The sequence below is a fragment of the Dipodomys merriami genome, unplaced genomic scaffold (genome assembly GCF_024711535.1).
Source record: "Dipodomys merriami isolate MVZ:Mamm:240054 unplaced genomic scaffold, mDipMer1.0.p SCAF_41, whole genome shotgun sequence".
NCBI lineage: Eukaryota > Metazoa > Chordata > Mammalia > Rodentia > Heteromyidae > Dipodomys > Dipodomys merriami.
In genome coordinates this window covers 11,335,913-11,363,238 of record NW_027205715.1, presented here as the reverse complement: position 1 = coordinate 11,363,238, position 27,326 = coordinate 11,335,913, and the positions used below count along the sequence as shown (strand labels likewise).

The 27,326-nt window shown below is 49.0% G+C and overlaps 3 protein-coding genes across 4 annotated transcripts in view; all 3 read right to left on the bottom strand.

The window, feature by feature from the left end:
- Positions 1–5,860, bottom strand: part of LOC138807021 (serine/threonine-protein kinase H1) — a 30,832-nt gene extending 24,972 nt beyond the window's left edge. For both annotated transcript variants that reach the window (XM_069992583.1, XM_069992584.1), the window contains exon 1: positions 5,776–5,860. The gene's annotated coding sequence lies outside the window, so the exon portion shown is untranslated. The remainder of the gene's footprint in view (positions 1–5,775) is intronic.
- A 5,678-nt stretch (positions 5,861–11,538) lies between these two features.
- On the bottom strand, positions 11,539–13,790 carry LOC138806885 (neuritin-like protein). Its single transcript, XM_069992291.1, has 4 exons — positions 13,655–13,790; positions 12,892–13,024; positions 12,404–12,769; positions 11,539–11,718 (listed from the first exon to the last, which is right to left on the bottom strand). Exons 1-3 carry the CDS (start codon positions 13,788–13,790, stop codon positions 12,484–12,486), a joined length of 555 nt encoding a protein of 184 aa, XP_069848392.1. The 3' UTR covers positions 11,539–11,718; positions 12,404–12,483.
- Positions 13,791–14,198: 408 nt separating this feature from the next.
- Positions 14,199–25,854, bottom strand: LOC138807020 (enhancer of mRNA-decapping protein 4). The gene is made up of 29 exons (XM_069992582.1): positions 25,591–25,854; positions 22,471–22,627; positions 21,984–22,095; positions 21,581–21,680; positions 21,198–21,387; positions 20,940–21,087; positions 20,750–20,854; positions 20,318–20,427; positions 20,151–20,234; positions 19,962–20,057; positions 19,763–19,865; positions 19,470–19,650; positions 19,281–19,353; positions 19,089–19,180; positions 18,818–19,005; positions 18,634–18,743; positions 18,393–18,561; positions 17,677–18,110; positions 17,489–17,593; positions 17,256–17,408; positions 17,147–17,183; positions 16,835–17,012; positions 16,569–16,724; positions 16,352–16,467; positions 16,092–16,257; positions 15,828–16,014; positions 15,517–15,736; positions 14,968–15,131; positions 14,199–14,737 (listed from the first exon to the last, which is right to left on the bottom strand). The coding sequence occupies exons 1-29, from the start codon at positions 25,670–25,672 to the stop codon at positions 14,545–14,547; spliced, it is 4,209 nt and encodes a 1,402-aa protein (XP_069848683.1). The 5' UTR covers positions 25,673–25,854; the 3' UTR covers positions 14,199–14,544.
- Between the last annotated feature and the right edge of the window lie 1,472 nt (positions 25,855–27,326).

Sequence of the window (27,326 nt, the reverse complement as noted above, 5' to 3'; positions counted from 1 at the left end):
GTTACTTTGTCCGAAAAGAAATGCATTCTTTTTTTTTTTTTTTGGGGGGGGGATCCGGTCGTGGGGCCTGAACTCTGGGCCTGGGCTCTGTCTCTCAGCTCTTCAGCTTAAGGCTAGCACCCTACCACTTGAGCCACAGCGCCACTTCCGGCTTTATTCTTGTTGCTTATGTGGTGCTGAGGAATCGAACCCAGGGCCTCATGCATGCAAGGCAAGCACTCTCCCACTGAGCCATCTTCCCAGCCCAAGAAATGTATTCTTTACCTGACTTATATAATGGTAAGCTCTGTATATATTACCTTTATAATAACAATAAAAAAGTTTTTAAAAGTTAAAAAAAAAAGTTGACCATCCATTAGAAGGCCAATGGAAGGCCAAACTAAAAACTAAAGTCTCACTTATTTAACTAGTAAGTACATCTCCTCAGCCCCTTGTAAAGCCATCAACCAACCCCATCGAAGAAAGCAGAGGGTATCCCAAGTAGGTTTTACTGTAGCAGTTTGGGGGGGGGGGTTGTAGAGCACACACAGAGATCATCAGATTTCAGTAAGCCAAGACCCTGAATTCAGGTGGTAAGATCAATCCTGAGCACCCTGTTTATTACTGAAACATATCCACAACCTTGATTACAATCTACTGGATATGGGGCTGAAGGTACCTTCCTAGTACCTTCCTGGTACCTTCCTTCCAGTGGTGGAGTACCTTCCTGGCATTTACAAGGCCCTGGGTTGGAACGCCAGCGCGCGCGCATGCACGCACACACACACACACATACACACACACACACACACACCACACACACACACACACACACCATTCATCTATCAGATGGAAAGAATTTTGAGATTGAGTTCAGATTTTAATCAGTGTATCAATATAATTCTCAACAGAATGAAGTTTATCTTTCCTCACATGAAAAGGCTTCATCTACCAACACAAACTCTTTAGGACTTTCTAAAGCTCTCACCCAAATGCCTAGCAGGTTCTCCATGAGCCACCTGAAACAAAAACTTTAAGAAAGGAGGTTCCTTCTCACAGAGGCCAATAATTAGAACTATGGACTTGGAATTTTGCAGTGTCCTCCCTTCCTTCAGGAAAACCTAATACTTCATCATAAGAAAGGACTAAAGCTCAAGAAAAGGGAAGGCTATGGGGCTGGGAAGGTGGCTCAGCGGTAGAGCGCTTGCCTTGCATGCCTGAGGCCCTGGGTTCGATTCCTTAGCACCACATAAGCAAAAAGAAAAAAGCCAGAAGTGGCGCTGTGGCTTAAGTGGTAGAGCGCTAGCCTTGAGCTGAAGAACTGAGGGACAGCGCCCAGGCCCAGAGTTCAGGCCCCACGACCGGACCCCCCCCCAAAAAAAAGAAAAAGAAAAGGGAAGGCTATTAGTCCAGTACTCCTGAGGCAGAACACAGGCCCCTGGCCCCTGATTCCTACTCAATAAACAACAGCAACCAACACTAAGAAGAAAGACGAACTGGAACAGGTAACCAAGCACAATGATTCACCCACCAACACAAGCTCTTCAGATATCCTTTCTTTCTGGTGAGGAAGCAGAACTCTAGATGCACAAATAAATTGCTCTCTCTAGACATATATACTAGTTCTTTTTGTTGAAATGTGCATACCACCTCTGGTCTGGCCCTGATGAAAAAAACTGAGGTTCACAAAGGAAAGTCCTGAGTTTTCACTTTAAACAAAGCCTGTGCAAAGATCTGAAGTCAGCAGTGAAGAGCCACATTTATTCCAATTAGAAAAGACTCGAAGTAAGCTACTTCTGATACTTCCTATTCCCAGAAGTCTACAAACTGACAAAGAGAAAGGGTGCTAGCTGTGAAGACTGGAAGACACAGGCAATATCCTACAAGTAATCACACTGTTCCATACTCTAATCATATCTGTTAAGTTCTCTTCTTATATCGGTTAGGAAACAATGGCAAACAAAGGTTATAGCTGGCAAAACACCTGGAAAGGACAGAGCCTTTTCTGGATCCCAGCTTATATATATATATATGAAAGCCACCAGAACGTAGCCAGGATAGATGGGCAGGATGAGTGAGAAAGCCTCAGAAAAGGTTCTCTAGGAGGGTCACACTAAACCAGTTGTACCAATTCACCAACATCATATCCAATGCTCTAGAGTCTGCTCTGTACTTTCAATTCTTATCCTGATACATATACTCTCAAGGAAAACACAGCTTGCTGGACAGTGGCAATGGAAGTGAGCACTGATCACTACTGACTGACTGACACTTTACAGAAGTGACAAACCAAGAAAATATTGCCTGAAGCCACTCAGACAATGCTGACCAAGCATAGACCCAAGTCTCTTGGCTCCCCATTTGGGGCTGCTTTTGCCATATAGGAGAGACTCTAGAAGTAGTGGAGGTCCAGCTGAGCCCAGCTTCACCTGGTCAAGGCCTCAATCCTTTCCCATATCATTGAGCACCTTTTCTGAAATGCACACTTATAGTACACTCACATCATCACACAGTTGGGAAATTCTGAAGTTGCCCAAATAAGATGCATTTAGAAAGTGAAATAGAAGACCAAATTCAAGTCTCATTCATTTAACTATTAACTTGTAACTAACAAAGAGAAAAAGAGAACCCCAGTATCTATTTCAGATTCCACAGACACCAGGATGTGCAGGACCATTCAATTCCAGGTGCCAATGTAAGAGGTAAAAGTATATTGTTAGAGGCAGTGAAAAAGCTCACAATGTTCAGGCCCTGACTTCAAGCCCCAGAACCAGCAAAAAAAAAAAAAAAAAAGTGTTAGCAGCAAACAGGTTTCCTGAAGTCTGCACTTTCCCTAACTCATATATATATATATATATATATATATATATATATATATATATATATATATATATATATATATATATATGTATATATATGTATATATATATATATATGTATATATATGTATATATATATATATAACTTTTTCATAAAAGAACAATTAGGTTAGGCCTTGATAACAAACTTATTCAGCAAACCTGCCCTCTAACAAGTTAACTTTCTAAATAGCCAGTAGTATTGGAGCTTTCGTTGAGTACTGAAATGCCCTCAAGGAAATAAATTAAGTATATAGCTTCCTACCTAGCTTAGTCTGAAGAGCAAACAGACTTACTAATGTGAAATTTTTCTGGGGCTGAGCTTGTAGCTCAGTGGTAGAGCATGAATTTGACTAGCATAATGTCTAGAGCTTTAGGATTGATCCCTAGCACTAGGGGAAGAGTAAGGAGATGAGCTTTTCTTTCACTGGTACCAATGTTTGAACTTGGGTGCTCACACTTTTACTTCTGAGCAATTCCTCCAGCCCTAACTTTTGCAACAGAGTCTTCTTGCTTTCTGTCTAAGCACAAACTCCCATGTAGCTACAACAATAGGCACACATCACAACAATCCTTCCAATCTCAGCCTCACAAGTAGCTAGAATTACAGGCATGAACCAAAGATCCAGAGAGCCACTCTGGGAAAAACTGCCACTAGTGATAATAGTGGCAAGAGTTTTTAACTGTGCTAAGCATCTCCTATGCATTATCTCACCCATCTATAATCATATGCAGTGGGAATAGTTATTTCTATTTTGGAGTTAGGAAGCTAGGATTCAAGAACCTCAAGATCTCATAAAAGTCGGAAACTGAACCCAGGTCCAAAGCCCATAAGGCATAGCTAGCCCTTCCAACTGGGCAAAAGAGACAACTTCCTGAGGCAATCACACAGGTCTTCAACCAGGAAATACAACAACTTCATTTGGGTTTTTTCTTTTTCCAAAATATAAATTTCAACTCCAGATCATATCTTTTGGATCAAAATCTTAAGAAAATGTAAGGCGGATGGTGGTGTGGCTCACTGGTAAAGCACAAGTCCCTGGATTCAATCCCCAGCACACACACACACACACACACACACACACGCCTTTCAGTAAAGCTCTTGAATTTTTTTTTTGGGGGGGGGGGCGGTCGTGGGGCCTGAACTCTGGGCCTGGGCGCTGTCCCTCAGCTCTTCAGCTCAAGGCTAACGCTCTCACTTGAGCCACAGCGCCACCTTCCCAGTCCCAAGCTCTTGAATTTTTTTTTTTTGGGGTCCAGTCGTGGGGCCTGAACTCTGGGCCTGGGCACTGTCCCTCAGCTCTTCAGCTCAAGGCTAATGCTCTACCACTTGAGCCACAGCGCCACTTCTGACTTTTTTCTTTATGTGGTGCTGAGGAATCGAACCCAGGACCTCAGGCATGCAAGGCAAGTGCTCTACCACTGAGCCACCTTCCCAGCCCCAAGCTCTTGAATTTTTATCTTGAAAAACTACCCTATCCAGGAGGCTGAAATCTGAAGATAGCGGTTTAAAACCAGACAGGGTAGAAAAGTCTACGATACTCTTAATCTCCAATCAACCAATGAAAAATCAAACATGTGGTAGAGTGCCAGCCTTAAGCCAAAAACAAAAAAGCAACAATTAAGAGACAGGGCTCGGGGCTGGGAAGGTGGCTCAGTGGTAGAGCGCTTGCCTTACATGCATGAGGCCCTGGGTTCGATTCCTCAGCACCACATACGCAAAAAGACAAAAGCCAGAAGTGGTGCTGTGGCTCAAGTGGTAGAGCGCTAGCCTTGAGCTGAAGAACTGAGGGACAGCGCCCAGGCCCAGAGTTCGGGCCCCACGACCGGACCCCTTCCCCCCGCAAAAAGAGAGACAGGGCCCAGGCCCTGAGTTGAAAGGGAGTAATGGTGTGCACGCGTACGCGCGCGCGCGCACACACACACACACACCTCTCCAAGAGATTTTAGATCGTCAAGACTGTAGAGGCTGTAGGACTTCCATACATAGGAATTTGCTGTGGTTACCTCAGATCTTGGACCTGATGATAATATGGCTGAATCTGTATCTATTCATAAATCATTAACCTATCCCAAAAAATTCAGCAAATAGTACTGCTATATAAAGGGAGGCTTTTCCATGAAAATTTTGGGTGGATTTTAAAGAACACATGTAAGTCTTCCATACTGATGGATGAGGGTGGAGTGGAAGGAAAGAGTATTAGGAACTGAGAAAACTGCATATTTGAAGAAGGGCATGAAACCACAAGAGCTAACAGGAAGCTCACAAGCTTCAAAAATAAACTACTAAAGGTAGCCAGTGCAGAAATGCTCGGGTGTTAACTATAGGGTTAGGCCTTTGTCAGAACATGAAGATCCCTGAATGCCACAAGCTAAACAGTTTAGCCATCATCCTTCAGTCACTAAGGAGCCAGTGTTAGGTAGCGAGGAACTTTCGGTTTTCAGGTGGGAATGATCACCTCAGCGACTGGACAGTGAGTGCTAGGGTTCCCCTGGCAAGGAAGACAGATTTGCCATGCAGGCGACCCAAGCTGGAGTCAGGTTTGTTTTCTAACCAGTACAGGAAGCGATCACTGCCCCGCTGTAACCTGGCGTTCAGTCCCTCAATGTGGAGTACGCTCGAGACCAGTGAGGGCAACTAGGTTAAATCAATCTAACCAGTGATGGACGTGAGACAAATAGACAGCAGGCAGGGTATCCGAGCAAGTCCACCAGACCCACCACGACAGCAGGTCTCGAAATCAAGCCATTCGGGGGCACAGGGGACCCGGAGAAGCTACTGAGCAGCCTGCTCCCCGGCACCGTAGGCCCCAGAGCACTCGGGCCGAGGCTTCGGGCTGCACAGGGGCGGGCCCTGGTATACCAGGAAATAACTGCGGCTGCCGCTCGTCAGCCCCTCCCGCCCATTCGGCCTTCGCACAGAGCCGCGCCGCCTCACCTCGAGCGGGCGGCTGGCTCTCCGGCGTCTCCGTGGCTCAGCGGACCGTTTCCCGGTCGCGGCCACGGCCGCCGCCGCCGCCATTCTCCGGCGTCAGCGTCGTAGCGTCATCACAGCGCGCGCCAGACGTCAAAACAAACCTGTACCGCCCACCGAGCGAAACGAGATTGGACTTTTCTGGGGGCCAGGTCACGTGATTGGCAGCGCTCTGAGCGTAGTCTGCCAATCAACGCCCTTGGGGGCGGGGACGCTCCCCTGGTAGGGGTGGATTCCCTTGTTCAAAAGAACTAGACTCTGCGGGAAGGATTTGCACTTAAAAAAAAAAAAAAGCTGGATCGAGGAATTAGACACTTTAAAGATTTTTTTTTTTTTAAGTGGAAGAAAAGGGCTCTTGCGGGAGAAAAGTGGGGGAGGTAGGTTTGCAGGGGATTGAATCCAATGCCTCGCACTTGAACCACACTTGGACCAGGACTTGGGCCGCGTTCCAGCCCTTTTTTTTTGTCAGCCAAGGTCTTATAATTGCATGCCCGAAAGGTCTCGATCTTCCTGCCTCCACCTCTCGACTTGCGCCACCTTACTCAACTTGGAAAAGGGATTTCGAATAGTGAGGTTGGAGACGCGGTGAGTTTGAACCAAATTTCTAGAAACTGCATCAAATTCTCTGCAAAAGATTGACTTAAATTTTAACTTTTTTTTTTTTTTAAACTACAACATAGGGGCTGGGAAGGTGGCTCAGTGGCAGAGTGCTTGCCTTGTATGTATGAGGCCCTGGGTTCGATTCCTCGGCACCACCTAAACAGAAAAAGCTGGAAGTGGCGCTGTGGCCCAAGTGGAAGATAGCCTTCAGCTGAAGAGCTGAGGGTCAGTGCCCTGGCCTATAGTTCAGGTTTCACGACGGACAAAAAATAAATAAGTAAATAAAATAAAAACCTACGACATAAATAACTCAGGACACTCAGATGTATTAAATTTTGCCTCTTATCACCACAGCAAGTAACTTGATTGGTAAAAATGAATCTTGGGTACAGTACAGGTTCAAGCCTGTAATCTTAAAAACTGAGGAGGCTGAGATGTAAGAATCAAAGCCAACATGCCAACAGAGACAAACAAATCCCTGAGACTTATGCCCAATTAACCAGCAAAAGGCTGACACTGACAATGTGGCTCAAGTGGTGGAGTGCCAGCCTTGACCAAAAGAATAAAACCTTGAGTTCAGTACTGGAGCACACACTAGTGTGCTATAAGAATGAAAAGTAAATAGATTTCTTTTCTTTCTTTCTTTTTCTTTTTTTGTCAGTCATGGGGCCTGAACTTTGGGCCTGAACACTGTCCCTCAGCTTTTCAGCTCAAGGCTAACACTTTACCACTGGAGCAACACTTCCGGTTTTCCGAGTGGTTTATTGGAGATAAGAGTCTTACCGACTTTCCTGCCCAGGCTAGCTTTGAACCTTGATCCTCAGATCTCAGCCTCCTGATTAGCTAGGACTACAGGCATGAGCCACCAGCTCCCTGCTAATAAGTAGATTTCTATGTGAGATTAGTTGTCTCACTGCCAAATTACTAAAATGCTACAAATGATAGAAACATTGTAACCTTCCTTCATCTATTTCATTCACTTTCTCAACATTCTATTAGAGCTCTCACATAGAATATGGAGCTGTCTTATAAGCTAAGTTCTACTTTGAACCTAAAAACAAATTAATATCAGTAAAACATCATTTGGCTGTTTTGCCTAGCATAGTTTTATGTAAGATTTATTTTAAAAAGACAAACTTTGAAAATTATTGCCAAGCTGAGCACAGTGAGACATCTCTGTAAGCTTAACACTTGGGAAGCAAAGGATCCCTCAAGTTTGAAGCTAGGCTACATGGTGAGATCTTGTCTCAAAAATAAAAAAATAGTTCCCCAAAAGCTAATGAATTTTTTTTTCAGGGTCGTGGGGCTTGAACTCTGGGCCTGTGCGCTATCCCTCAGCTCTTCAGCTCAAGGTGAGCACTCTACCGCTTGAGCCACAGTGCCACTTCCAGTTTTCTAGTGGTTTATTGGAGATAAAGTCTCACGGACTTTCCTGCCCTGGCTGGCTTTGAACTGTGATCCTCAGATCTCAGCCTCCTGAGTAGCTAAGATTACAGGCATGAGCCACCAGCACCCAGCCTAATGAATTATTAAGGGTACAGACACTTTGGAGTCATCTCTGCCATTTCCACAGCTACCTATTTTTAATTTTTATTATTATTATTTTTGTTCTTGTTGGTTGTGGGGTTTGAACTTTGGGCCTGGGCCCTGTCCCTCCATTCTTTGGCTTGCACTCTACCACTTGAGCCACAGCGCCTTTTCTGGTTTTCTGGTGGTTTATTGGAGATAAGGGTCTCATGGACTTTCCTGCCCAGGATGGCATTGAACTGCAATCCTTAAATTTCAGCCTCCTGAGTAGCTAGGATTATGGGATTATTATAGCCACCAACACCTGGCTACACAGCTATTTATTATTATGGAAAAGGACCTCCATTTGTTGCTCTCTCCTGCTGTCTGTAAGCTTCAGTTTTGTTTTTTTTTTTTCTGTATTAGGGTTTGAACTCAGGGTCTCAAGCTTGCTAAGCAGGCCCTCTACTGCTGAGCCTCTTCCAGCCTTTTTTTGATAAGAGGTCTCTCTTCTTGCCCAGTCTTGTGCCTGAAATCACCTCTTTTAAGTTTCCTCTGGCAACTGAGATGACATGACAGGCACTAATCATCATGCCTAGTTTTTTTTAGATTTTTTTTGGGGGGGGGCAGGGTTGTTTTTTGTTTTTGTCATGGAGATAAGAGTTTCTTGAAGTGTGTGTGTGTGTGTGTGTGTGTGTGTGTGTGAGTGTGTGTGTGTGTGTGTGTGTGTGTGTGTGTGTGTGTGTGTGTGTGTGTGTGTGTGTGTGTGTGTGTGTGTGTGTGTGTGTGTGTGTGCGCCAGTCCTGGGGCTTGAACTTAGGGCTTGGATATTGTCTCTGAGCTGCTGCCGCTGCTTCTCCTCCTCCTTCTCTTCCTTCTTCTCCTTCTATGTCTCCTTCCTCCTCTTTCTCCTCTTCTTCTCCTCCTTCTTCTTTTCTGTTGGTTATGGGGCTTGAACTCTGGGCCTGGGCTCTGTCCTTCAGCTCTTCAGCTCAAGGCTAGCACTCTACCACTTGAGCTACAGTGCCACTTCCAGCTTTTTCTGTTTTATGTGGTGGGGAGGAATGGAACCCAAGGCCTCATGCATACAAGGCAAGCACTCTACCACTGAGCCACCTTCCCAGGCCCTCCCTGAGCTTCTTTTGCTCAAGGGTAGCACTCTACCACTTAAGCCATAGTGCCACTTCTGGCTTTTTCTGTTTATGTGGTACTAAAGAATGGAACCCATGGCTTCATACATGCTAGTCAAGCAATCTACCACTAAGCTGCATTCCCAATCCCTCTTCAGTTTTTCTACTCAGGCTATCCTGGAACTGAGAACATCCCAACCTCAGCTTCTGAAGTATATCTAAGATTACATGTATATGTGAGCCACTAGAGCCTGACTCAGAATTCTTTTTTTCTTTTTTCTTTTTCTTTTTCTTTTTTCTTTTTTTTTTTTTTTTTGTTGGTCGTGGGGCTTGAACTCTGGGCCTGGGCATTGTCCCTCAGCTCTTCAGCTCAAGGCGAGCGCTCTACCACTTGAGCTACAGTGCCACTTCCGGTTTTCTGGTGGTTTATTGGAGATAGGAGTCTCACGGTCTCTCCTGCCCGGGCTGGCTTTGAACCGCGATCCTCAGATCTCAGCCTCCTGAGTAGCTAGGATTACAGGCGTGAGCCACCAGCGCCCGGCTTCTGGCTCAGAATTCTAAGGTTGATGGCACTCAGGAACCCATATAACATTTTCCTTTTACAGACATTCAGTAAATTAATGAACATGTTTATCAAGCCCTATCTGCAGGTGCTGGTCTGGGCTTTGGAGATGAGGAGGAGCTAGTGAAGAGGTGTGTTAATCAAGAGGGGAGGTACCCCAGGACATCCATCCCCTAGACTCCCTTCTGAACAATAAGCTAGAAATGTGAGACACTATCACCATGATGCTCTACCCTAGGCAGCTGTGTCCAGGACCCAATCAACTTGGCTATCAGCCCACCTCTCTCCTCTAGCTCTGGGATAAAACACACAAAGCCCTTAAGCCCCTGGCCAGAGAGCAGATTCTTTCCCCCTCCCTCATCCCCCTCCTGACCCTACTCCATGGAAGAGTAGGTACTTAGGGAGCAAAAAGCCAGAGGAAAAAGTAGGTCACAGCAGGATGGTAATCCCCCCAGTGGCTCCCACAGCAGCCAGTCCCCTGCTCTTGGAAGCAGGCTGCTCCTGGCCACTCACCAAGACTGGCTGAGAAAGGTTTTGGGGGTCTGGAGCTCCAGCACTTAATCTCTCTCAGCAGTATGCCCGAGCTGAGGGGTCTGCCCAAGCTGAAACACTGTCTATACTGACACCATTTTCATCCAACCTCATGTGCTAGAACAGTTCCTTTGCTGGATTTAGAGATTCTTTTATCTCTGACATTCCATAAGTGCTGTCTTTACATCTAGCCTACATTAGGTGCTAGAGACACAAAAGATAGGCAAAGTACCCCTTGCCTTTGAGGAGTCCACACTGGGGAATTCTCATCTGAACCTAGATAATAACTAGGGATTGCTATCAGTACTAAAACAGAAGAAAACCTAGGACTGTGTAGACCTGGATTTATTTCAGCTTACAGGGCTAAGGAATACTTCCTGGAGGGGTGATACTGAAAATGAGGCAGGAGTTCAGGAAGAAATGAAGAAGGGGGCTGGGAAGGTGGCTCAGTGGTAGAGTGCTTGCCTTGCATACATGAGGCCCTGGGTTTGATTCCTCAGCACCACATAAGCAGAAAAAGCTAGAATTGGCACTGTGGTTCAAGTGGTAGAGCTTTAGCCTTAAGCTGAAGAGCTGAGGGACAGCACCCAGTCCCAGAGTTCAGTCCCCTTGACCGACAAAAAAAAAAAAAAAGATATACAAAATTGCAGAAGAATAAAAGTCCTGTTTTTCCTTGTGGAAAATTCTAGTGTCTAAAGGAAGGCAGTTCTGGGAGAGCTTTTTAATTTTTTTTTTCCTCTGAACTTTCTCCTTTAGTAATGTGAGATGGTAATGGCCTGTTGATAGTAATGAGTCTAAGAGTCAAAGTGAATGAAGCACAGGAGCAAAAGTAGTGTCAGGGCAGAGAGAGGGAGTTAATGGAGGCAGCCTAGCCAGCCACAGTGGGAAGATGCTTAGGAAGCGTGAATGACACTTGGATGGGGGTGTTTGGAGACACATGTCACCCTAGAGCCAAGCAAGGAGCTCATCAGGCCCAACTCTGTCCTGGGGGATGCCAGCCCAGCTACCTCCCAACAGAGAACTACAGAGTGGACAGGTTTGCTGAGTTCTGGGATCACCTGGTTTTCTCCTCTCAAGTTAATTGCTTTGGATCTCTTTCTCCTGTACCTCAGCCCACATTTCTTACACCAGTTGTAAGTTTGCTATCATTACCTCCTCTCACCCCTGTATGAGTACTGCTTTACTTCTCTGAAGCATCTTCTGGCCCCAAGGACTGGGGAGGTAGAAGCTTCTCTGTGCTGCTACAGAGAGATTTAGGAGTGAACAGACCTGGTTTATGTCATAGACAAAGAAGAAAACAGCTTAATATATGTATCTATTTTTCTATTGAGAGAGTAGAGAATAAAATGGAGGAAGTGGTAACAGAAGCCAGTGAGGAGACCATAACAGTGCCCACACAAGTTGTGCTGGTCTACCTAGAATAGAGTTACCCCTACTCCCGGGCCTTCCTCTTGGCCCAGCTTTTCCTATACTGATTCTTGCATCCTCTTCCTTCCCACTGGAGTGAACAGGGGTTCGGCACACATCATACTCCCAGCTTCTAGAAAACAGGATTGTTTTGAGTCCCCAGCTACAAACCTCAAAAAAAAAAACCAAGTTTATAAGCAGCAGACAGAAAATCCCTTATTGTGACCCTAGTTTCTGAAGTTTCAGCTCCTATTTAGGACTTGACTATGGACTTGGACAGGGGCTCCCCACCTTCTGGAGCCAGACCCCCTTTGGACAAACCAAACCCCATAGGAGCAGGGAACTGAGCACAGGGTCTGAGCTTGTCTTTAAGGATGAGGTGATTGTTTGACAGAGGGAGGAGCAGATGAGACATCAGGAGCCTTGAGACTGGCAGAAGGCTGGGGAGGAGGGTGGGTGGGTAGGCAGGGGTGAGAGGCACCAGTTTCAAAGGCACAGCTAGCTAGCTACCACCTCACCTGGCTCCTAGGGGTCAAGATAGGAGGGGTAGGTAGGGCCCGAGAATGCCCACCCTCCCAGACCTCACTCAGCCTGGGAATTACAGGCTGTACATTCCGGCAGATCTCAGGTCTCCACCGGAGGCTTTTAGGACTGATGCTCTTGGGACCCGAGTGTAATGGAAACCTCAGCACTGCCGTCGGGAAATGAGTGTTTGCTGGAGGAAGACTGAATCCCCTGTGGCAACCCTGGGCCCCACCCATCCCATGTTAGGGATGGGCTTCTGGGGGAACTTCCCAGCCCAGCCAAGCAGGCTACATCTAGGAGAAAGGAAGGAGCTTAGAGCAAATATAAATACCTTTAATGAAAACCATGGAGCACTCTGCAAGAGCCAGAATGGCGGTCTCTGAGCACAAGGCTGGAGGCAGGCCCAACTTGTTAGGCTAGAGGCCCCAGGAGGCATGCAAGCGCCAGCGCAGCAGCCAGCAGCTCAGGTGCAGGAAGCAGAGTGGGTGCAGGTGCGGCTGCTCGCAGCGTCTCCTGGTTGATCTCTGGGCCAATGCCACGCTCTCGGACGCTCACAGGGGCCCCACACAAAGCATGCAAGTTATTTGGGTGTGGGGCCTTGCGAGCTTCTTGCTGTAGTGACTCCCACACGGCAGCTGCCTCCTCTGGGCAGCCCAACAACACTTGTGAAGCACAGGCATGGAAGTCATTCCAGGACCTGTTAACAGAATGGAATTAGGGGAATGATTCCAGAATGGGAAGAAGGCCGATCCTAAGGGTGGAATGGATGTAGATGGGGCTGGGTTTTCCACCGGCCCACTGCCTCCCACCTGCCAGTACCTGCAGACAGTCTCCAGCTCGCCTCCACGGCTCATGCCGTCCCCCAAGCGGATGAGACACTCAGCAAAGCCCTGGTATATAGTGTTGCAGCGGTTTGTCCCCTCAGAAGCTGCTGCTAGGGGAGGTACAAGGACTGGGGGGCAGGGAATGGAAAATGGTTGACAGGATGAGCCAGGCCATCTACCAGCCCCCAGGAGCTTGTTTACCTGAGAATGCTCTAGGGATGTGACTCAGCGTGAAAGAAGTACCCCCAGGGAACTGAGGGACCTAACTAGAGATAACATATCTTGACTCCCTTCAAGACAGGCTTGGATGCAAGTATGTGTTGGGAGAGGGGGCTTCCTATTAGGTTGGGTGAAAGAATCATGAAGGGTTTGGGGGGTATTGGCTTGGAGGACTGGGACCATGGGCAGCAAATGGGCCAGGCTCTGTAGCCTCTCAGCTTTACTTGACACCCCTACCTCCTTCCCAAAGACTGGTGTCTGAGATGAACCTAAGAGGGACTGAGATGCAGCCCAGATGCTCCAAGGACCTTAGGGATCCCATGGCTGGTCTGGAAGTCCTCTCTGAGCTCCCTTGATCAGTAGTAGGGCTGCAGAATTTCAAGGTCCTTCCTCCACGACTCAGGCTCACACCTTACTTTCCATTCTGAAGCCACTGTCACACTTTGATGAAATCCCCACAACTGCTCTCCACCCTGGCATCAGTGTAGCCAGGAAAGCTATCTCTAACTCTCTTACCCCCTATCCCCAAACCCTGTTACCTAGCTTGTTGAGGATCCAGCCTGGGTCAGGTACAGGATACCTGCACTCACCAAGTGGCAGCAACAGCAACAGCCTTAGGGCCTGGGGAAGCCACCGACAGCGGTGGCACCTGCAGCAACGGCAACAGCAGCGCATGGTCCCTGGCTGTGAGCCTAGTGCCAGATCTAGTGACTTGGAGTGCAGCCCGTCGGCCCAGCCCCCAAGGGAAGGGACTATGATTGGATGGAAGCTGAGGCGGGGCCTAAAGCCAGCCAACAGCTCCACCCTCAGTAAAAGATTGACAGACACTCCGGAGGGATTCCAGAGGGCAGAACTGCCCGTAGAGGCACATTTCTGGTAATAAACTGGCCCTAGAAGCTTTGCTGAGTTGGAGAAAGCAGATCTAAGAAGGAAGTTGAACAAATAAATAGGGAGAATGATTAGGTCCCCACAGAAATGACCCTAGTGAATGATCCGGGGCTAGATGAATGAGTAGGCTCCCCACAGAGACAAAGAAGGCAGTTAGTCATACCAAAGATAAACCAAAATCACACACATACACCATTTTATTCCAAAAGCATTTAATTGAATTTCTCAGTGTTTTTCAAAAACAAAAAGATCCAAATTGGAGGTAAAAAGGAACATGGAAAATCCAACTCAAGGAGTGTCATGATCTTAAATTCATGCTTCAGGCATGGAAAAACCCAAGCAAGCACATACCTGCCTAGGCCCAAACTAACCCTGCTGGCTACCACAATCTGTAGACCACAGCCAGTACACCTTGTCCTCCACCTTGAACACTCAAGGTGGAAGCCTGAGCAGGTAAACAGCAGACATAAGCAGGCCTTGGCATAGGTCTGTCTGCTGGCCCTCAGTGACACCCCACCTCTGTGCAAGGCAGGCTTAGCTGCTAAGGGAGGCTGGGGGTCACAAGGCCATGAAGCATCAGGCTGAGACGCCGGGCTGCTTTGCCGAGTGAGTTGTGAGGCTCCGCCTGTAGGAACTGGAAAAGCTTTTGGCGCACCTGTGCCATGACAGAGCCCATATGGTCTCGAGTGATGGGGTCACTGTGGTCCAGGTGCATCACAGCCTCTTCCAGGTAACTGGGGATGGGGGGGAAAAAAAGACAGGCTACATTGGGTGATAGCAGATGATAGTGCCCCCTAGTGGCACTGAAGCCCAGAGGGATGGTGACAAGGGAAGGCCGACAGTGGAGGGGATGGGTAGAGAAAATTAGAGAAGTTAAGGCACAAGTAGAAGTGGGTACTGAGTTGCTCTCTTCCTGCCCCCATTCCTACAGGTCATCTTCTGGCCCCTAACTGTTCCTACTCACCTGAGCTTGAGGTCAGTTCTAGTGCCAAGGTCTGATGCCAGCTGCTGGATGAGGGAAAGGAGAACAGGCTGGGAGAGTGGACAGGGTGGTTGCCCAAAAACCTGGGCTGGGTCCACAGTTTCACACACATAGAGCACCAGGTTCAGGTCAGCAGCTGTCAGTGCCTAGGGGCAGAACAGGGCAGCATTTATAGCTTACATTAGGATAGAATGTCTGCTTATCTATGGTGTGTAGCCCAAAGGAAGAGCAGATAGTTGGGGGCTGAGGGATACAAAGGGATCCAGAAAGAGCACTAGGGAGGTATATCGTTACCCTAGAAAATCAGGTCAGAGAAGTTTTCCTGAGGTTGTCACAAAACAAGGTAGGCTGAGACAGGAAGAAAAGAGTCCAGGAAAAGAGAACAAAAGAAGCAATAGCCTTGAGGCCAAAGAAAACCAAGAATGAACAGTCTGCCAGATAGCCTGAAGTGTGGTGGGGGGAATGGAAAGTATGATGTGTGGGCCTGGTTATAAGACACTCTGTTCTTACTAGGGCCTAACAGTATCCTACCTGCTGGAAGGCCTGATTGAGGTGGCCCTGCTGCAGCAACTGCAGGATATGGGCTTGCTGAGCCTGGCAGTCAAGGTGGGCAGAGGGGACAGGTGTACCAGCAGCTGAGCGCATGGCCTGCATGATGCTGGAGGTGACGGTTGCCTGCTGCTCTTTGAGTGCCACGCTCACCTCACCCTTAACAATGCGTTGTACTTGTGCTAAAATTGACTCCTGTAGACTGCAAAAGAAAGGGGGGAAGATGAAGTGGGTAAACCCAGTTTAGCCCTTCTCAAACATACCATACTTTACCCACAGTCGTATCCACACACCTGCCCACAGCCAAATGAAGTTGGTGCTGCACCTCAGCCCGAACACTGCTGGACACAGTGGCCACCATCTGCTCGGTGGCACTCTGCAGTGTACTGACCAGGCCCCGAAGTTGGGCCAGCACAGGCTCCCTGGCCTCCTGTTCCCGTGCCTTCCGACTCTTCATGTGGCTTTCTAGTTGCTGCAAATCTGATGGGTGACCATAAGGACTGTAAGAGATGGTAGAGAATAAACCCCCCTATCTTAGGTCATATGTCCCTACTCACATTCCTGTGTGCCCAGCCGAAAGCTATCATTGATCTGCTGGAACATGGCCTGGCAGCTCTTCTCGAAGGCAGGCAGTACTACACTCTGGAAGGCTTCACGGTAAGCAGCTTGCATTGGCCCCTGTAATGTATCTGCAGCTGCTCGGGCAATGGCATCTGTCAAGTTCTGGGGCACAGACAGGGAAGGGTCAAGTTGAAAGTCTGAGAACAACCATGCTAGTCCACCACTCTCCCACCCCTAATCTTGGGCCCGGTAGCACCTTAGACTTGAGTAACTTGGAGATATTCTCTTTCATGCTGCCCTCCACAGCTGTGAGCTTAGTAGCGACTGAGTTGCTCAGTTGTCCTGCCACAGGCTCCAGACTCCTAGAGACACCTAGGGCACAGGGAAGAAAAGGAGGTACAACCAGAAAAGGAAGTTTGACAGGTACCCCTACTGCCCCCTGACCCACTCTAAAGTCTCCATGTAAAACTCACACGGAGGCACTGTCTTCTTGATCTCATCCCGTATACTGCGCTCCAGCCGCCCAGCCACAGCTGAGGACAGTGCTTGAGACATCTGCTGAGTCAGCTGCTCCTGAAGCTGCCCACCTCGCTGCTGTCCCTCAGCCAGTGCCCGCTCTAGTCGCCGCTCTATGTTATAGCTAAGGAACAGGCCTGGAGAAGGTCCCTTACTCCTCCCCAGGCAAAGAATGGTGGCCTGCCCCTGTGCCCGATGGCTGTGTCCCCATCCTTAAGGATACGTTCCTGCTCATGCCGGGTCTCAAGGGCACGTTCTACATGGCCTGTGACAGTACTCTGCAGACCTTCAAGCTGGGCACAAAGACGCTGCAGCAGCTCTTCTTGGCTATGTCGCAGCTCTGCCAGCTCTCTCTGTTGCTGCCAAATTAGTGCTGGCCAGTCCTCAGGAGGCTCTACCACCTGTCAGGAGCATCGACAAGTGATGTGATGTGATGCCTGCCCCATCCATCCCGGAACACCAGACTAAGAGCCCAGACCCCCTCCCAGCCTAGCAGGGAGGGGTCCCCTTTGTAGAAAGGTGCTACATCACTTACATGGTGCTCCGTGAGCCGGGATCCCACAGCTGAATCCCTGCCACAGGCAAGAGACACATTAGTCCATGTGAGGAAGTGATCCCCACCCTGGACCCACCATCTCCCCTACCCGTCATCCTTCTTGCTTTTCCTCTTGAGCTTGGGTGAGCTCCGAGGGGATCCTTTGGTTTTCCAGTCCTTGGCAGGCAGCCGTGGAGTGGGAATTTTGGCGCTGAAGCCTCCAGAAGCAGAGGCAAGACTGGCCACCTCATCATCATGGTCACTATGAGAAGGGAGGGAAGGTTAAGCGCCTGCTCCACTGCCAGTCCTCCCCGTGGGGGGAATGGTATGGGAGGTGCTTACCTTTGTTCAGCACTGGTGTCCTGGCTGTCATGTTGCTGCAGCAGGTGATAAGGTAGTCGGTGGAAAGCTAGGCTTTTGTGCTTTTCCTGGAGACCATTCCTAGGGCTGAGGGGATAAACAGAGACTGAATAGTAGATGATTCTGAGGCCCCCACTACAACCACACATTCCACCTGCCAAGCTCCTCACCTCTCTGCCAGTGTGCTACAGGTCTCACGAGTGATGTCAGGTGCTGTGGGCCAGACCTGACTATCAGGGGCCGCAGCTTCCTGGGTCAAGGCTGCCTCCAGTAGAGAAGGGGTACTATGTCGATCCCCGTCCCCAGGGCCTCCTTCTAGGCCAAGCTGGGAACCAAGCTCTGGCCCTGCTCGGGGCCGTGGAGACAGTAGGTGTAGTGCCGAGGCAGCTGAGGCCATACTGTCTGGCTCAAGGCCCTCGGCAGCAGAGGAGCCAAAGCCACGGGACAGGGCCTCAGATGCAATCTCAGGAATGTCCTGGGATAGGGCAGTAGAAGCCGAGGAGATAACATCAGGGGAGCGGGTGCGACTGGGGGAGGCCTGGGGTAGCCCTAGGGGCTCCACTTCCTGCAGCTCCACGGACAGTGCAGAGGCAGCAGTAGATACCTGTGGTAGGCCAAAGATGGAGGCTTAAGTGACAAGCAGTGGGGGAGGGCACAGAGATAAAGACATGTAATGGTAGTGATGAGAGGTGGAAAGCTAGGAAGGGAGATGCAGGGTCATAGTTGGAAAAGAGAGGGATGGGGAGGCTGAAAAGGTGGTCTTCAGCAAATACAAAAGGCCTCTGGGGAAACATGGACAACACAAGGCAGAGCAGGGCCAGCAGAAAAAGTAAGGAGAGTGTAGTCAACCTTCCTGCTGCTATGTTACATAAAAGCACACATGTACCTGCCCAGGCCCCTTGGGAGTCAGTTTGTCAGCTGGGCCTGGGAGCAGGCCAGGCAGGAGGCTTCGAGGGCTTGTCTGCAGGCTGCTGCTGCTGCTCATTGTCAAACTGCTATCCAGCTGTAGCTTGGGGCTCAAGGTCAGCTCCTCAGGTGGCCTGCTGGCAGGAAGACTAAAAACAACCAGGGCTTGGCATCACCTGGCATTAGACCTTGCCATCACCCAACTATGACCTTCACCTTACCTGGACAATGAGGGGTCCACAGCTGAGGTGCTGCTCACCGCAGACACAGCTGTTAGAGAGCTGCTGCTGCTACTACTGCTGTTGCTACTGCTGCCAGGAGATGCAGTGATCTGAGGAGATGCCCAGAATGAGCACTGTGGCCTGAGGCTGGGACTTTCCCAGGTCCCCTTGTCATGGGAGGTACCTGCTGCAGGGAGGCAGTAGGTGTCATGAAGGCATCAGGTGTCATCAACTTAGGCTTGGTCTCATTGCTCAGGCTGAGGAAATCAGCAGGTGCAGGCAGCTCCACTATGCGTCGGAGGTCAGACTGAGATCCATGAGCAGCTGACCCTAGGCCCTCATTGCTTAGTTCGGGTCGAGATTCTCCAAAAGCTGGGGGAGAAGGGGAAATGCCATCTTGGTCAGATCTCAGACCGCAGTGAGTGTAACCTGCTTTCCTCTTAGCCCTTACTCACTAAAGTCTTCATGGGCAGTGTGGGTGGGGAGTGGGGCCACGACATCAGGGTTTAGCTGTGGCTGGAAGCGGATCTGCACATCCTGCAGTGCCCTGCAGAAAAAGGGGAGGTAAAACAAAATGCTCCAAGGAGTCAGGGCCAGTAGGGGTGGGTCACCGACAGGGCATGGGTGGGCTTCCCTGACATACTCACTTAGTGTGTACACAAAAAAGCTTGATGAGCACACCAGCTGCAGACTCCACGGCACCGGCTCCATGGGAATTCTCTGAAAGGACAGAGTGGATTATTAAGTCCCTGGCTTGTTCTGTGCTTCAGCATACCCAGCCCTGCCATCTCTCCCCACCCCCAAAAACCATATAACCCTGACCCTGGGCAGCTCACCAGCTCCTAGGCTGTCATTTTCTTCCTCAGCAGGCAGTACCTCAGTGTGTCGAAGTCGGCAGCGACTCACAACCTGGATGCCAAAGCTCAGCACAGGGTGGGTGAGTAGGAACTCCGAGATGGAGCTGAAGCAGGCCCGGCCCTCCTCCTGGTTCTGTAGCAGCTCCATCACATAGAGAACCTGAATGCGTAGCATATTCTTAGCTGAGTTGAGGCTGTAAGTGATGCTTTCACATACCCCTGCCCTCTCTGATGACATTGGCCATGCCACGGGTACCCCTAGAGCAACCTACCTTCCGTTGTACATCACTGAGAATAAGGTACTCTGCTGAGAGATCCAAGCAAACCTTAAGGCTGGGGGGCACACTCACTGAACTGAAGATATCTGGGGAGAAACTAAAGAGCCAAGAAGCAGGCTAAATGAGACTGGCAATTCAAAGAAGCCATAGTCCCACCTTTGCCACCGCCAGCAAGTACCTAGCCCCTGCTTACCGAATGGTCTGCAGACAGGTCCAGGACACTGTGCACCACATCTTCAGCTCCCGATTCTGGTCAGCACCAGTAATGAGGAACCTCCAGAATGGGACTCTGTAAGGCGACATGACACTAAATAGTTAGCTAGGCTCCTTCTCCACTAGCCCATGGCCCAGCCCCTCACCCACTTGCTTGCCACTCACTCACTCAGGGTCCTGTTTCTTATGGTTATCACAGAACAGGAGACAGGAGAGGGGCCGTCCATCATGAGGTTTCCACTCATGGAGACACCTACAGGCAGGTAAGGGGCCTGACCAAGTGATCTAGACCTTTCCTGGGCAGGGGAAGGACTTGTCCCTCAGGTCTTGTCTTACCTTGGCTCATCTTGCCCTTCAATGTAAATCTGCCAGAACTTGACGTATCCATCATGACTTGCAGTAGCCAGGACAGTCCCGTCAGGGGAGAGGGCTCCTTCACTTAGGCACTGGAAGAATCCAAAGAGCTTAGCTTTGCCATCTGACTAGAGGGAGACAAGCCCTGGTGAGATGAAGATTGTAGTAAGCTGGGCTTATCCACAGTGGACTTGCATATATGAATTAATGAGTGAATGGGGGCTACAGAGAAGACCAGACCTGTAGGACATAACTAAGACAGGAGTAAGTTCCATAGGTGAGGTCACTTTGTATTCAGCATCCCCATGGACAGAATTCTAGGTAACCCATCTGGGCAGCTATGGATATAGGGACTAGATGATAAGCATAGGGAGAGAGTGAAGAGGACAGGGACACAATCATTTGTAGGCCTACCGTGCTGTGGCCTTTTACCACAATGAAGCCTTGCTTGATTTGGCTGACATCCACAGGCCAGGTGTTGTGGCTAGAACGGAGCATTTCCAGGTCCCATACCTCAGCCTAGAGGTACAAAGAAGTGAGTGCTCAGCTCATGTGCACAATATGGCAGCTCTGTCACCTTCTCCACCAGGCCCAATCTCCTCACCCGGTCTTCATGCAGAAGGGCCACCATTGGGCTGCTCTCCTCACAACAGTCCTCGCTCTCCTCAGGGATGAAAGGGCACCAGATGATCCTACGGAATTGGTTTAGTGATGCACCCTCTGGCTGTCGGATATGGACTAAGATCTCTTCTCTGAGCAAAATGTTAAGGGCTAGGTACATGAATGACTATGACTATGAGATGTGTCTGTCAACCCAAGTTCCACCTGCCCTTCTATAGTCCCCATGGCTGGAAAAGGATACTGAATTTTGCCATTAACTAGAGCTAAGCGCCATACAAACAGGTTGCCCGCCTCATCTAGACAGGCCAGCTGAGGAGAGTTGAGGTGTGCAAAGGCCAGATCAGCCACACTGCCTGTGAAACCCTTGAGCAGGGTCCGCTCTGAAGTGCTGACACTGATCACTCGCACCATCGCTGAACCATTGTTGGCAGCTGGAATCAGAACAGGAAGTCATGAGCAAGCACCCAGGGCCAGGCAGCAGGACAGAAGCCCTGCCCTTGCCTGTTTCACTGCCATGTCTCAAGTTTGCTTTTCCCACCCAGCTTCCCCAGTCCTGTCAAAAGGTTAGGATAAGGTCTAACTCCTCATCTCTGGGGGCTCCCTCTTCTCTCTGCTTTTACTTACCCCGAATAGCATATGCCAAGAAGGAGTTAGATACAGCAATCAGGTTGCCATAGTAGTACTTCTGTTCCCAGTCATATTTAGCTACAGGCTGAATTTTCACCTAAGAACCCAGAATGAGGAAGGTCAAAGTGGCTGAGAGCAGGGGGTAGCTTTCCCCAGAACCTGGGCAACCCCCAACCACACTGCAGATGGGAGGGGCCACAGGTACAAGCCCAACTATTCCCTGAAATCTCACTGGGCCAAAGTTCCCACAGTGGCTTGGTAGTCAACCTTGGCTTTCTGATACTAAGGTACATTACCTGTTTGTCAAGGTGGTCCCCATAGGAACTGGCAGCATGAGGAGAACAGAGGGGCTTGGAGGTGCTCCCATACACTATATATGTCATAACATCCTGGTACGTACCTTGTTGCTCCCCCGTGCCTTGCTTGAAATGCTAGAGTCACTGCTGGCCACAATCTCTACCTCCTTGGCCAAAATTCCAATGCAGGTGGAGCTGTCATCTCCAGAGAGGCAGCTGGAGGGAAGGTACACAATCCTTGTCTCTTTTTCACCAACAAGTCAATGGAGGATTAGGAAGAAACAACCACTTGTTGTAGATCTCTAAGCCCAGATTCCCAACTCTGCCTGGTCCACTGTTCCCAGATCCACACATTTGCCCTTGCTCCTTTGGAATAAGAAAACTTTCATTCTATAGTGTCAGGTGAAGCCTTGAGCTTGTCCTCACCTCTCATCCTGTTTTAAGCTTAATGTGGATATGTGTTCTGCCCAAGATCATCCAGACAGGGAGCAGTAAAGTCTGTGGGCCCCTCTTGCCCCTCATCTTAATGCTTTCAGCTAGCAGAAGCCACAAAGACACCATCACCCCCATTGCCATCTCCCAGGTACTCACATGACCTGCTTCTCCTGCAGGTTAATGGGTGGCATGGTCCGCAAACCAGGCTTGTTTGTTGACGTACGATCACCTGAGCTGAGGGGCTCTGGAACCAGGAGCCCATTGAGGTCCCCATTGTAGGTACTAGGTGGCCTCTGGCTTTCTGCACTGGTGCCTGGGGACGAAAAGCATCAATCTGAGGAGGATGTTCCTCTTCCATCAGCCTCTCTTCCTGCTGAGCTTCCTTCCAGATCATGAGGTGCTCTAGGAATACTCAACTGAACACAACATGTCCATGCTCACCTTCATTCCATAAACATTGATGTAGGCCAGGGCCAAGGGTGAGCATGAGACATCCTGGGAGAGGGAAACAGCCATCAAAGATCTTCTTGATGGCGCTAGAGGCATAGCTATTACCATGGTGAGGTATAAAGCCCTGGGTTCAATTCCTAACATCTCAAAAAAAAAAAAAAAAAAAAAACCCACTAAGGACAGCTAACATTCAGGCTGGGATTGACAAATATGAGCTCTTACTTCAGAAGTCAGGAAAGCTTCCAAAGAGGGAGTACCAAAACCTTAAGGATAGAAGGAAAACAAGGCTACAGAATCCTAAGGTATGACATTGAGGTACTTAGACTCTCTCTGTTGGTATGAGGACCACAAAAGAATTTTGTATTTTTTCATTTTCTCTTCTGAGGTGCTGAGGATAGAACCAGGGCCAGCACATCGTAGGCAAGCATGCTAATTTCTACCATTGTGCTATACTAACTAGTCCCCAAACATGGTTCTGTTTTGGTTTTGCTGGATTTTTTGTTTGTTTGTTTCTTTTCAAGTCAGAATCTATATATGTAGCCCAGGATGGCCTCAAACTCAGTATCATCCTGCCTCAGCCCCTAGAGTGCTGAAAAGGGAAGGTGACAGGTCAGCTCTGGCCAGTGGGGTGACTGCTCTTTGGCTGCATTCAGAATAGCTGAGAATCTGGGTGACATATAACAGGCCCCAGACCAATTACATGTGGGACTGATAAAGGAAGAGGCCTGCCCCACAGAGAAATGGCTCAGGAAAAGCCACTTGGAAAGGCAAACTCAGGGGAAGGGACATGAAAGAGGTGAATATGGAGGAGACAAACTAAAGAAGTCAGGAATAATAGCATTTGGCTGAACTTCCCTCTCCTTCCTTCCTTCCTTCCTTTCTTTCTTTCTTTTTCTTTCTTTCTTTCTTTCTTCTTTCCTTTTTCTTTTTTGTGCCAGTACTCAGGCTTGGGCTCAGGGCTTAGACACTGTTCTTGAGCTTTATTGCTCAAAGCTAGTGCCCTACCACTTGAGCTACAGCTCCACAGCCAGTTTTCTGCTGAATAATTGGAGCTAAAAGTCTCACAGACTTTCCTACCTGAGCTGGCTTTGAACTGTTATCCTCAGATCTCAGCCTCCAGAGTAGCTAGGATTAATTACAGGGGTAAGCCACTGGCACCTTTTTTTTGGTGACAAGGTCTCATTATGTTTCCCAGGCTGGCTCAAACTTGAAGTCCTCCTGCCTGTGCCTCCCAAGTGCTGGGATTACAGATCAATGATCACTACTACTACCAAGTATATGCCACCACACCTGGCTTCTAGCTGAGTTTCAAACACTCTCATTAGTTCAGACACTACTGCCAAAACCCCTAGCTGGCAAGGAGACTAAGGCTTCAGGAATATAGCAAGTTTCCACTCACAAAACAGTCTGAGATCTAATTTGGTCCTTCAGTAAGAAAAGACCAGCAAGAGCTTCTTGGCAAACAAGAACTCAAGTGCCAATAAATAAACAGAAGTTATGAGGAAAGCCACTAAGCTACTTCAATAAGACCAGAGCACCTTAGCTGCTCTGGAATAAACTAGCTACTCTCCCTTCTCTGCAGCCTGCCATGAGGATAAACAAATAGCATGTCCAGGCTGCACATGGCTGGCCATGCCAGACTCTACCAAATCTTTGTGGAGTGTAGTCTGGTCAACAGATGAGCACCAGAGATGCATACTGAAAGGGAACACATACTCTAGGTGTGGGCAATGACCCAGTGGTCTCAGGCAGCAGATGAAGTTTCTCAGAGTATGGGTTTCCTAAATTCACCCATTGAGCAACAATGCCTGCTTCCAGCAGCAACTAGTTTGAGCTACTCAGGAGGGATAAGAACAAGGTCTGAAGAAATATCAATTCTCAGCTATCACCACTGAACCACCATCATCACCAGTCAGTCCGTCCTTCAATCCTTATAACTTACCCAAGATCTCTGAATCTGCCCAGAAATTCTAGTATTTTACACATGCCATTCAGCTTGGTAATATGTGGCTATCTACATGTAAATGCCTAAAGAGTCTTTCCTGACACCCAAACTCCTGTTTGTATTTTGAAGCATAGCCCAGTTCTTTCTCTCACACCTGCAAGCTTCATCTCCAGTTTCTTCTCCATAGACGCCCCTTATCCCCATTACCCAAACTCTACTATTTAAAAATGACAACATTGTATTACAATCCTGTTAGCTCTCCTTGTCCTGGGGGTTCTTGGCTTGTAAGAGTAACTCTAAAGTTCCACTAGGAGACTAAGTAAATTGTGAATGAATGGAATCAAATAGGCTTACAGATAAGTGAAAGCCAAATCCAATCACAGCCCTGGTCTATAGTTTGCCTTCACCCCGGAAAGAACACAGAATTAGGGCTGGCCACCTTTCTCCAGAAAATGTTTCGGAGCAACTGTAGGCCCGAAGTCTGCATTTCAGAGAGTAAGGGCAAGTTGCAGAGTGGAAGCTTAACTCTAGGCCAAGAACCTGGCATACATAGCTTCTGAACCAATGGCGAAAGAGTTAAGGGCACTGGGCCAGTCCCAGAAATACAAATTTGGGGGGTAGGGGGCACCGAAACCAAAGGAGCGTCGTTTTCGGTGGAGAAGCTGAAGGACATGGCAGAACGATCTGGTGACAGGATGGGGAGGGGTCACACCCAGGGGTGTGCGCCATTCGCTGGGAACGCTCAGAGATCTATGACTCCGACCTCCAGCCAGGAGGATCCAGAGTCGATCTTAAGGTAGCGGCCGGCCCCGAGGACGGCTCAGACCCACGCTGCCCGTTTCCTTCTTTGCCAAGGGACCACCCCAGCTATCTCTGCTCACCCCCTGCCGGCCGGTCCAGCTTGAGGATGTCCCGCAGATGCTGCGTGGCGTCCTCGATGTCGATGCTCGCGCAGGAGGCCATGGACCCAGCCTCTCGAGTCCCACCTTATGGCGTTAGTTCCGCTGCCGCCGCTCACCACTCAGCTTAGCCCGGCCGCAACCCAGCCAGACGGCGAGACGCGGGTCGCTACACCCAGTCCACCTACAGCTATTAAACGGCCGCCGTGCCGTGTCCGTCTCCGCTAACCCCACCAACCGCCTCCACTTCCGGCCCCCTTGAACTCCGCTCCCGGAACTTGCGAGGGCCACAGAATAAAGGTTCCGGGCTGGAGGGAAATGCCTGACTCCTACCAGCGCCGGTTCCTCTGATTGCTCCACCCGAGCCAACCCAGTCAGGGAAGTTCCACAACTTTAACAGAGTAGATGTCCGCGCACAGTACTGGGCCACCTGAAGCTCTACTCGCCTCAGAATACACCCTGTCCACTTTATAATGAATTCTAGGTAGTTCTAGGGCGGGATGGACTTGAGGTTGTCCCTTTTCAGATCCTGAGAAATATATGGGAATGGGCAGAAACTACTTTTCTGTTGGGAAATGAGTAGTTGTAACCAAAACCTGAAGGCATCTGAAAGATTCTAAGGCCTGGGACTTGCAAGAGCAGGGGGCACTTTTAGCACAAAAAAGAAAACCATTGTTCTCTACTGTTCCCCAGTATTCACTTGCTCCATGTGGCACCCTTAGGTTAGGAAGAATGAAACCACAGTTTACAAACACCTCTTTATTGCAGACATTTCAGGCACAGGTACATGGTACATGTTAGAAGCTGTATTGCAGATTTTATACAGGGTGGTTTCAGAGGCAGCAAGCATCTACCTCTCCCCCACCCCCACTACCCAAATACACAAGATCAGTACCACTGAAACCTCCAGACTGTACTGTTCAAGTAGCTCTGTGTTTAGTGTAGCCAGGTAACCTCTGAGGTCTGAGGAAATATTACCCTCACCCCATAGTGAGAGAGGGTATTAATCCCAATACAGGTGAGCCAGGGTGCCTGCCCTCCTCAATCCTAAAACCCCTAATAGTATTAACCCAAATCCTGGGTTAGACTCCAACCTTCAGTTGCTATTTGCTACTAGCTTTACAAACATCCAGAGGCTCAGTGACGAGGAGCAAGATTTGTACTAGGCAAGGCCTCTGTCTTTAAAACTGAGGAACAGAAACTGCCCTAATAGTTAAGGTGATTTGCGATTTGTAGATAGTGGTGTGGGGATGTATGTTATTGAGTGAGGGAATAGAAAATAACCTGGAAATGCCCTGAAGAGGTCTGAGAACTATAAAATGAATCCCTCTGGCTCAGAGTGACTCCTTCCATAGCTCAGAATCTATACTCCAACCCAACAGGGCCTGGCTGTGGGTAAAGATATCCTAAGCAGATGGTTCTGAACTGTCCTCTGCTTGACATGGGGTGTGGAGCACCCTGAATATGATTCTGACCCTTCAGGGATGGAGCAGACTCCTCCATCATGCTAACAGCCAAGGCCAGAGAGCCTGACCTGGTGGACCAAGTTTGCCAGGGCTTCTCCAGCTACTATAGGATTTAGGCTTATTTCTCCAGCTAGTAAAGCCCTGAATCTGCCCAGAGCAGAGACCACAGAAGGTGTTAGGGCTAATTACAGAGTTTTCAGTGCAAGAGAAGAGTCAAGCCAATGTGAGCTCTCCATCTGGATTCCCAAGATC

Bases quoted from the DNA above. Each gene is read 5' to 3' on its own strand.
- LOC138806885 (XM_069992291.1), bottom strand. From the start codon at position 13,790: ATGCGCTGCTGTTGCCGTTGCTGCAGGTGCCACCGCTGTCGGTGGCTT. The intron at 13,025-13,654 runs GTAACAGGGTTT...CCTGCCCCCCAG, and splicing joins CTGGATCCTCAACAAGCTAG to TCCTTGTACCTCCCCTAGCA. The intron at 12,770-12,891 runs GTACTGGCAGGT...TTCTGTTAACAG, and splicing joins GAGCTGGAGACTGTCTGCAG to GTCCTGGAATGACTTCCATG.
- LOC138807020 (XM_069992582.1), bottom strand. From the start codon at position 25,672: ATGGCCTCCTGCGCGAGCATCGACATCGAGGACGCCACGCAGCATCTG. The intron at 17,594-17,676 runs GTGAGGAGCTTG...TTATCCCCTCAG, and splicing joins TGTAGCACACTGGCAGAGAG to CCCTAGGAATGGTCTCCAGG. The intron at 16,725-16,834 runs GTATCCTTAAGG...GCTATAACATAG, and splicing joins GACCCGGCATGAGCAGGAAC to AGCGGCGACTAGAGCGGGCA.